Source organism: Muscardinus avellanarius (genome assembly GCF_963383645.1).
Source record: "Muscardinus avellanarius genome assembly, chromosome: 10".
Lineage (NCBI taxonomy): Eukaryota > Metazoa > Chordata > Mammalia > Rodentia > Gliridae > Muscardinus > Muscardinus avellanarius.
The window spans coordinates 75,726,576-75,737,431 of record NC_137796.1 but is presented as its reverse complement, the minus strand read 5'-3'; the positions used below and the strand labels follow the sequence as shown (position 1 = coordinate 75,737,431).

The 10,856-nt window shown below is 45.6% G+C and overlaps 1 protein-coding gene across 3 annotated transcripts; it reads left to right on the top strand.

Annotated features, from left to right (window-relative positions):
- Positions 1–165: 165 nt before the first annotated feature.
- Positions 166–10,572, top strand: AIMP2 (aminoacyl tRNA synthetase complex interacting multifunctional protein 2; the record flags this gene model as incomplete). 3 transcript variants are annotated; one of them, XM_080703341.1, is made up of 4 exons in its annotated part: positions 166–180; positions 6,587–6,793; positions 9,159–9,390; positions 10,184–10,572. In XM_080703341.1, 4 exons carry the CDS (start codon positions 166–168, stop codon positions 10,570–10,572), a joined length of 843 nt encoding a protein of 280 aa, XP_080559467.1. The 3 variants fall into 3 exon arrangements, with proteins under 3 accessions (XP_080559467.1, XP_080559466.1, XP_080559468.1); XM_080703340.1 differs by having other exon boundaries at positions 166–300; XM_080703342.1 differs by lacking the exon at positions 6,587–6,793 and having other exon boundaries at positions 166–300.
- Between the last annotated feature and the right edge of the window lie 284 nt (positions 10,573–10,856).

Here is a 10,856-nt window from a genome sequence, read left to right as displayed (position 1 = left end):
GTCAGTGACATCGAGAACGCCTGAACCAATTAGAGCGCACAGACTGCGTTTTCCCGAACGCCACAGCAGGGTCAGAAAGAAGGTGGCCGCAGACTGTCGTGGCCCTAGACGGTTTCGGATCGCTCTTGTGAGTCGCCCGCCACCTTCCTTCCTTTGGTTCCCGCGATGCCGATGTACCAGGTAAAGCCCTATCACGGGGGCGGCGCACCGCTGCGTGTAGAGCTTCCCACCTGCATGTACCGGCTCCCCAACGTGCACGGCGGAACCCGCAGCCCCGCGCCCGACGCGGCCCACGTGCAGGTAGGAGTGCGCGGCCCCCGCCCAGTGCGCAGGCGCCCCGCCGGGTCGGCCCCTGCCCAGCTCTCCCCCAGCTTGTAGGGTGCGCAGGCGTTGCTGCTCTCCCGACCCTCTGGCTCCTGGCAAGGATGGGAGGATCCCACCAGCGAGTCACTCCAACTTTAATATATGAAAAAATTTATCCAAGCCGGGCGTGGTGCTCCAGGTTTGTAATCCCAGTACTTTGGTGTAATCCCAGCCAGGCTTGGTGGCACACAATTGTAATCCCAGTACTTGGGAGGCTGAGACAAGAGGATAGTAGGTTCGTGGCCAGCCTCATAAATTTAGACCCTGTTTCAAAATATAAAAAATAAAATAGGGCTGGGAGTGTAGCTCAGAGACAGAATGTTACTGGGTTTAATCCTCAGCACCACATACACACACACACACACACACACACACACACACACACACACACACACACACAAAACAACTAACCAAGCCAGACATGGTGGCCCATGCCAGTAATCCCAGTACCTGGGACAGGAGGTTCGCGCAAGCCAGCCTCAGTATCTTAGTGAGTCCCGTTTCAAAATTTAAAAAAAAAAAAAAAAGAGCAGGGGGTGATATAACTTGTAAGTAGAATGCCCCTGGGTTTAGTCCCCGGTACCTAAATATGTAAGTTAAAAATCTCCTTTTTTTTTTTTTTTTGATATCTGGCTTCTTGAACTTTTTATCAGAAAATTTTAGTCACAGAAAAGTTAATGGCATATAAACACTCATTTTGAGGAATTAGGGAGCGACCTTGGGATCACTGCCACCCAGATTGATACACATTGTCAGTTCCCCCAAAACTATCCTTCAGCCCCAGCATGGTGGCACAGGCCTGTAATCCCAGTACTTTGGAGGGTGAGACAGGGGGAAGGATTTGAGGACAGCCTCTGCAAGTAGTGAGACTCTGATCAACCTAGTGAGACCCTGTTTAAAAATAAGAACATACTAGGGCTGGAAGTGTAGCTCAGAGTTAGAATGTTCCTGGTTTAATCCCCGGGGGGGGGGGGGGGACTTCACAGGTCCTAACTTTAATAGCAGTTATGTCTTACTTTTTTCTATTATTTTGCCAACTAAATGCATCCCTAAACAATGTATCTTGATATAATTGGAAACATACAGTATTCTGATGTGGCAGGCTTTTTGAGGACATGATTTTAAGTGTCTCTTTGAGGAGCAGCAGAAGCAATTGTCTTGCTGCAGTATGCTATTCCAGTGCAGGAGTATACCACCATTATTCATCCTTCAGGCTGCTCCGCCCCTTCCACTTTACTAGATAAAATGTTTTCCAAAGTGGTTATACCAGTTTATGCTTTCATCAACCTTGAAGAATTCCTCATGTTTGCACTTTCCACAAAGCTAGTGGGTGTGATAATGTAGTCATCCCAAGGCAGGTATTCCAACGTAGTTTTAGTTTGGATTTCTCCACTTCTGCCCAAGAGGAGCATCTTTTCATGATTCCTGGCCATTTTGATCTTTTGTAAGTACCTGCTTAAGTCTTTCACTCTTTTATCTATTGCAAATACATATCTGAGTTTTCCAGCAGGAAAAATATTTTGTCTTTCCTAACAGGAGGTGAGTAATTAGATCTTGTTTGAGATGAATTTTCCCGTGACATGCTAGCCTTCACTTTGTCTTCATGGCTTTCTGCCTAGATTGGAAGGGAGGTGGTCAGGTTACTTTGAAACCCATGAACAGTAACAGTTGTCTCACTGTGGAGATAAGACAAAAATAACAGATATGGTTCAATGATCCTTCAACTAGAGACTGCCAGGGAGACATGGACCAATGCCCCTTCAACTACACTGTCCAAGAGAGCCCTAAAGAAAACCCAGAGTGATGTCACCTCTCATTTGCAATTAAGTTTTAAGTCCGCTGACTGACTTCTTTTGGGCTTTGATCTGTGAACTCCTGACCTAGAAGATGCATGACTCTGCGGCTCCAGCAGCTCCTCTAGCCAGATGTTAACAATGTGGATAGAGGAATGAAATACACGTATCCAGGACAAACAAGGGATCCGCTGCTTCTAAATATAAATAAAATAGAACAGTGGACACCAAATCACAGTCTAGTCTCAGCAAAGAAAACCACAGGCCAACATTGGAAGGGATCAGTGAGATAAAGCATTGTTCAGATCAAGAAAGCCAGATCAAGCTGTGCTGAGACAGTCACAGGCCACACTACATGTGCAGTTCTTGCTTCAGACATCATTCAGTGCGTGTTGACTGAGTTTTCAGTCTAGTGGCTGCTGCTTTGGCTCTGGTGAAGTCATCACCCCATTGCCATTTGTACAAACGAGTAAGATTGTGCACAAACAGTGCTCAAATACAAGCTAGATAAACTAGATTGGAAATCTGGGCACGGTGGCATACACCTGTAATCCCAGTGTTGAGGCTCAGACCAGAGGATTTGCAGTTCACGGACAGCCTCGGCTACTTGGCAAGGCCTTTCACAACTCTGTGAGATCCTGTTTCAAAAATAAAAAGACTAATGCCGGGCATGGTGGCGCACGCTTGTAATCCCCGCACTTGGGAGGCGGAGACAGGAGGATCGCGCAGGTTCGAAGCCAGCCGTGCTGGCGTAAGAGACCCCGTTTCAAAACTATAAAATAGGTCTGGGAGTGTAGCCCAGTGGTAGAAGGGCTTCCAGGAACCCCAGTACCACCAAAAAAAAATAAATAAAAAGACTTAAGAAATAGGGCTGGGGGTATAGCTCGGAGGTACAATGCCCCTGGATTCCATCCCCAGTACCACACACCCCAAAAAAGATTAGAAATACTATTCAGGAGGACCGTCATTGAATAACAGAATATTATATACATGTGGTAGTCCTACCTACCACACATCCTGCATTCAGACTTATTTCTAGTCTGCACCTAATTATTTAATTGGCATCCTTATTCTTCTTTGTTCTACCCACAAGTAAGTGGACTTATATGTTCTTGATATCTAATCTTAAGAGCAACAGGCTAGGAGAGATGCAAAAGCAGTAATTAAGTTCAAGCTCTGGAGTTAGCCAGGCCAGAGAAGAGGGTAAGGTGTTGCAGATACAAGCAGGTGTGGGGTCCTGTGGCAGGAAAGAGCATGATGTTGGAGGAACTCACAGGACAGTGTGGCTTAAGTGGACAGCAAGGGAGAAAACTATGTGAGGTAAGATAGCCACAATCCAGATCATATCAGCCATGTTAAAGGGCTTAACTTTGTCCCAAGAGCCTAAGCATTTAGGCTTGTCATCACAGGAAAGGTGGTGACAAAATCTGAGTTCATTTTTAGAAATCTCCCTGGCTGCCATCTTAAACAATATATTGGACGGTTGCTAGGTGATCAGTAAGAAAATAGACTAGGTGAGAAAGGGTAGCATTCTACCTCTGAGCTATACCCCCAGCCCTAGTTTTTATTCTTCATTTTGAAACAGGGTCTCACTTAAGTAACTGAGGCTGGCTGTGAACCACGAACCTCCTGTCTCAGCCTCCCAAATTCTGGGATTACAAGTGTGCGCCACCGTGCCTGGTGATAGAGAGATTCCTAAAAGCTAATAGAAGCTAGTTGTAGGCTGGGTGTGGTGGCACACGCTTGTAATCCCAGCATTTGGGAGGCTGAGACCAGAGGATCATGGTTTGTGGACAGCCTCAGCTATTTAGTGAGGCCCTCTGCAACTTAGTGAGACCTTGTTTCAAAATAAAATAATAAAAAATTGGGCAGGGGGTGTAGCTCGGAAGTCGAATGCCCCTGAGTTCCATGCCCAGACCCGCAAAAAAAAAAAAAAAAAAAAAAAGAAGCAGCAGCAGCAGCAGCTGGTTGTAGTGGTGCACACCTGTAATCCTAGTACTTGGGAGGCCGAGACAGGAGGAGGATAGTAGGTTCAAGGACAGCTTCAGCAACCTCATGAGGCCCTCTGCAACTTAGTAAGACCCTGTTTCAAAAAAAAAAAAAAAAATATATATATATATATATAGGGCTAGGGGTATAGATTAGAAGTAGAATGCCTCTGGGTTCAATCTCCACTACCACACACACAACAAAAATTTTCTTTGCCTGTGTTCCCTTTTCCCATCTATTTGAATAAATTATTATATTTTCATGGCCTTTGTCTTAATTTACTCATTTAAGTATTAAAGAATTTAAGCAAGCCAGGTGTCGTGGTGCATGCTTATAATCCCAGCATTCAGGAGACTGAGACAGGAGGATCATGGTTTGTGGACAGCCTCAGCTACTACTTAGTGAGGCCCTTTGCAACTCAGTGAGACCCTGTTTCAAAATAAAGAAAAATAGGGCCAGGCATGGTGGTGCACACTTGTAATCCCAGCATTTGGGAGGCTGAGATAGGAGGGTCACGGTTTGAAGACAGCCTCAGCTCCTACTTAGTGAGACTCTTTGCAACTCAGTGAGACCCTGTTTCAAAATAAAGAATAAAAAATAGGACTAGGGGTGTATAGCTCAGAGGAGGTAGAATGACCCTGAGTTCCATCTCCAGTACCACAAAAAAAAAAGAAAACAAAATTTAAGTAAAATACTTTGTGTGGGGAGGGAGTACTGAAATTTGAACCCAAGGAACACTCTACCTCTGAGCTGTACCACCAGAAATTTTTCTTTTTTCAGTGCTGGAGTTGAACCCAGGGGCATTTTACCTTTGAGCTACACCTCCTGCTCCATTTTTATTCTTTATTTGGAAACAGTCTCACTGAGTTGTGGAGGGCCTCACTAAATAGCCGAGGCTGGCCGCAAACCTGTAACCCTCCTGTCTCAGCCTCTCAAGTACTGGAATTACAAATGTGCACCACCATGTTAAATTGCTGATAGTCTCACTATGTTGTAGAAGCTGTCCTTGAACCTGTAATCCTCCTATCTCAACCTCCCAAGTACTGGGATCACAGGCATGGACCGCCACACCTGGCTACATAAAATACTTGATAACTTGCCAGGCGTGGTGGTGCACGCTTACAATCCCCATGCTTGGGAGACGCAGACAGGAGGATAGCGCAGGTTCAGAGCCAGCCTCGCTGGCTTAAGAGACTCTGTTTCCAAATAAAAATATAAAATAGGTCTGGGAATGTAGCCCGGAGGTAGAAGGGTTCCATCCCTAGTACCACGGAAAAAAAAAAAAAAAAAAAAAAAACTTAATAACTTAAAATACGTAATTTTACTTAAAATATTTTTCTTTATAGAGTCAGAACCATATGACTCTACACACCTGTAATCCCAATACTTAGGAGGATCATAGGTTTGAGGCAAGCCTCAGCAACATAGCAAGACCATTTTCAAAATAAAAAGGACTGGGAGTGGGCTCAGAGATGGAAAGTCTCTGGGTTCAATCTCTAGTACCACAAAAAGAAGAGGAGGAGGGAGGAGGAAGAAACCAAGAAGAAAAAATGAGCCAGGTGTGGTGGCGTACCCCTGTAATCTCAGTACATGGGAGGCTGAGACAGCAGGATCACAGGTTTAAGGACAGCTTCTGCAGTTTAGTGAGACTCTCAGCAATGTAGTGAGATTTGTTTCAAAATGAAAAATAAAAAGGGAGAAGGGTGTAGCTTAGAGGAAGTAGGCCCCCAAATTCAATTCCCCAGTACCATAAATATAAGAAGAGAAAGAAAAAAAAAAAATGGAAGGCACAATGAAAGAAGAATTCAGGGCCAATGTGGGCAACATATAAGACCCTGTCTCTTAGAAAAATAAATACATAAATAAAGAGCAAGTCTTTCATTTTCCACCCTTATTTTCTTAGGGGGAAAAAAAAAAACCTGAAATAGGAATTCAGACAATTTCTTTTTTTTTTTTGGTGGTACTGGGGGTGGAACCCAGAAGCTTTCCACCTCCGGGCTATACTCCCAGACCCATTTTTTTTATATTTTATTTGGAAACAGGGTCTCTCACTAAATTGCTGAGAGCCTCACTAAGTTGCCGAGAGCCTTACTCAGTAGCTGAGGCTGGCTTCGAACCTGCGCAATCCTCCTGTCTCAGCCTCCCAAGCACGGGGATTACAAGCGTGAGCCATCACGCCCGGCTCAGACAATTTCAAAGTGGCTTTCAGCCTCAGTGTTTTTTACTTGTTTTACCGCATTGGTGGGTCTGTTTGCAAGACCTATTGGATTATGGAAAAACGAGCTGATTCAGACCCTGACATGATTTTTTGTTTGTTTTTGCGGTGCTGAGGAAAATAAGATGATTCTACTTGCTTCATTGTTCTATCTTTTCAAGGAGGGGAGGTTTGATGAGACTAGTGATCAAATGTAGACCGACCGCTTGGATGTTGGTTTGTTTAGGAAGCATCTGACCCCTCTCTGCAAGCCCTGGAGTCTCGCCAAGATGAGATTTTGAAACGTCTGTACGAGTTGAAAGCTGCAGTCGATGGTCTCTCCAAGATGATCCACACACCAGATGCAGACTTGGACGTAACGAACATCTTGCAGGCTGATGAGCCAGCTACTGTAATGACCAGTGTGTTGGATTTGAATTCAGTGCTGGGAAAGGTAGGTTCCTTTTGAAAACTGAGACATCCGTGTGTGCATGTTTGTGAGTACTGGAAAATTGTATCAGTGTGATTTTGCCTTGGCTTCCTGGTTCTCAAAAGATGGAGCAAGAACATGTCCTCTTTTTCTGCCTCTGATTGGCACAGACAGGTTTGCAATGTGAGAGTGAAGCCCAGACAAGCCCCACACCCTCTTGGCTTCTTAGACCATTTGTAGAACAGTGAAGAGCAGTAGGCAGAAAAAGAGTCAAGAGTCCCAGCCTCCTGCGGTTCCAGGTCTTTCCCAACAGCTTTGGAACGCTGGAGGAGCAGGGCGTAGCTCATCATCTGGGTAGCTTCTCAGAGGCTCAGCATCCCACCAATCCTTTTTTTTTTTTTTTTTTTTTTTTTTTTGGTGGTACTGGGGGTGCAACCCTTCTACCTCTGGGCTACACTCCTATACCTATTTTATATTTTATTTGGAAACAGGGTCTCTAAGCTAGAGAGGCTGCTTCGAACCTGTGCGATTCTCCTGTCTCTGCCTCTGAAGTGCGGGGATTACAAGCGCGCTCCACCACGCCCGGCTCCACCAATCCTTTTGAAACACATTGCTAAAAGCCAGTTCCAGCCTCACATCTCAAACATACTGTGCTTAAGTTCATTTTGCTATATTCAACAACTTAGCAAGACCCTCGGTAACATAGTGAGACCCTATTTGGGGTATATCAAAGTGCTATTTATTTGAGGGCACAAAGGATTTGTCCCAAGATTTCCTACTAATACTCTCCTCTAGGATTTGGTGATGGAATAATACTTAAAAGACCTAAACAGGAGAGGCGGTATTACACTGGCTTGCCCAAGACTCCATTTTGGGCAAACTCTATCTTGGTATTTGTTCCCCTGCCCACTCATCCTGTGCATGTGCACTCGGGCAACACTTAGCCACCCCCCACCCCCAGAACACCAGGGTCTTGTAGATGGTTCAGAAGCACGCACAGCCAGAACAGTGAGTTCTCAGAGCACTGGAAAGGCTTCTCAGAGCACCACGTGCTCAAGATACATTTCAGTACCTCAGAAGGCACAGCGTCAAGTAATTTAATCTGGGGAGAACTGCAAAGCATTCAGCTTAGCTTGGCGTGAACATCAGCCAGGAGTGGCAGGTTGTGTGCAGAAGGCCAAGGAATCTGGCCAGGGTTATCTACATGAATTGCATTTGTTAAGAGCAAAAGCATAGAAATAGGAAAATCTTACTGGAGAGAGGCTGCAAGTCTTTGCACTTGGCACTGCAAGTCCAGTCAGCGCCTAGAATTGTAGAACCTTCCCTTTCCTCTCCAGCAGTGGTCTCTGGAGCAGGCCTGTTTTTGAGGGGCTGGTCATTGAAACACTCTGAACACGGGTTGCTGTAGAATCCCTATCCTGCCATGTGGTCAGTGCTAGATGAGGTAGCTGGAAGAATTACATGTGCAATTGTTTTAAACAGTTTTATCTCAGTGGTAAAATGGACAAACAAGTGTCTGTATGTTACTGGGGACTGAATAGTACCTCAGAGCTACCCCAGCCCTTTTTATTTTTTATTTTGAAACAAGGTCTCACTAAGTTATTGAGGGTCTCTCTTAAGCTGCTTTGTCAGGCCTCGAACCTGCAATCTTTTTGTCTCAACCTACCAAGAACTGGAATTACAGGTGTGGGCCACCACACCCGGCTCCCAGTAAGTTGTTTGACAGCAAAATCCAATTTCTATTTGTGGGGAGCTGGAAATGGAGAGTTTAGGACATGGAGTCCACCAAGCTCCATTTCCTACTGAGCTTAGTGACCCTGGATAAGTTACTTGCTTTCTCAGGACTCAATTTTTCCCATCCATGAAGTGGAGTCATAATAGTACTTCCTTCATGGGAGTCAAGGATTCAAGTAAATAGCCCCAGTTAGCCAGGCGTGGTGGCACACACCTGTAATCCTAGTACTTAAGAAGCTGAAACAGAAAGATTGCACATTCGAAAACAGCCTGAGCAATGTAGTGAGGCTGGAGGCGTAGCTTGGAGATAAAGTGTCCCTGGGTTCAGTCCCCAGTAACACCCACACATACCCTGGTTAAGGCCTTAGGATACAATCTGGTACCACTGTGTACAGATTGCTCCCAGCCGGGCATGGTGGCACATGCTTGTAATCCCAGCATTCAGGAGGCTGAGACAGGAGCCTCAGCTACTTAGTGAGGCCCTCTGCAACTCAGACCCTGTTTCAAAATAAAGAATAAAAAAGGGCTGGGGGTGTAGCTCAGAGGTAAAATGCCACTGGGTTCCATCCCCAGTGCTAGAAAAAAAAGAAAAAAGAAAAAGTAAAAACCAGATTGCTCTTATTGGCTACTTTGTTCTGGTCTCCCCCACCCCCAGGACTATGGGGCTCTGAAAGACATCGTGATCAACGCAAACCCGGCCTCCCCTCCTCTCTCCCTGCTTGTGCTGCACAGGCTGCTCTGTGAACGCTACAGGGTCCTATCTACTGTGCACATCCATTCATCAGTCAGGAGCGTGCCTGAAAAGCTTCTCAAGTGCTTTGGGGAACAGACTAGAAAGCAGCCCCGTCATGAATATCAGCTGGGCTTCACTTTAATTTGGAAAAATGGTAAGTAGAGGACTGCTTGACCTTACTGATGGTGAGGACAGCAAAGGGATAGGCTGTCCTGTGGCATGCAGAGCACAACTGTTTGCCATCGGGTCAGATCCTCTCGACATCTAGAAAACCTATAGGGCAGCTCTAGAGGCAAAGCAGGAAGGAGTCATGACACAAGGATGCCTCGTCATTGTGGGGAGTCAGGGCCTCTGTACAACAGACTTAGGGGAACCCTGAACACTGGGGAAGGTCTTTTCCAGCCAAGGCAGACTAGAGGAGTAACAGCTGTCACAGCCATCTGACCGTTACATTCTAAAATTTATTCTGGGGACACTGGCGTAATTTTTCTCATGGCCCCCATAGAATGGTAGGATATCGTTTATTCAGTATCCCGCCGTGTGGTAGGTTTTCAGAGGGCAGTAAGTTCTTGTCATCCATGCAGTGATACCCTCACTGCTTCCAGCTCCACACACACAACAGTTGTAAGAGCAGAGCTCCTGGCCTGGACCATGGGACTCCTGGTTTCCTGTCCTCAGCCTCCAGACCCTTTGGCAGCAGGGGTTGAATTAAAAAATTATCAAAATTGAAAAAGCAGAAAGGGCTCCTTGGTTACTTTTGTAACATATGGTTTGCATCTAAATGTTCTTGAATTTTAAGCCTCTTGGAAGATGAAAAACATCATGGTTTTGAAAATACTTTCCCTCGCTGGCAGCTGGTGATTCCTGGTGACTCCTTCCATGCAGCACAAGGACTTCTCTTAACAGCTGCTGTTCTTGACACTGCATGCTGTGTTTTTCCCTTTCAGTGCCCAAGACTCAGATGAAGTTCAGTGTCCAGACCATGTGCCCCATTGAAGGAGAAGGAAACATTGCACGTTTCTTGTTTTCTCTGTTTGGCCAGAAGCAGAATGCTGTAAACTTAACCCTCATCGATAGCTGGGTGGATATTGCCATTTTTCAGCTAAAAGAGGGGAGCAGTAAAGAAAAAGCAGCTGTCTTTCGCTCCATGAACTCTGCTCTGGGGAAGAGCCCATGGCTGGTGGGGACCGAGCTTACGGTGGCAGATGTTGTGCTCTGGTCTGTGCTCCAGCAGACCGGCGGCTGTGGCGCAGCGGCACCAGCCAACGTGCAGCGGTGGCTGAGATCATGTGAAAACCTGGCCCCTTTCAATGCTGCTCTCAAGCTCCTTAAATGAATTTCGGTAATTGGTTTTAAAGGGTTTCATTTTTAAGAGTGGTGCTGTTTCATGCCTATTTTCAATAAAGGCCAATTGTCAAGTACCAATAAAAAAATCATAATTTGTGCGTCTCATTTTATTTAAAATTCAGTAAAATCATGTATAATACATCATAAACTATGTGACAGGCACTTTCTGAAATATGAAGGAGGTACCCCAGACTGTTGCCTCTGAGGACTATGTAGATTGGGGAGTTGAGAGCTATGACAAAGGGGCAGGATCACAGGAAGAGTGCAGGACAA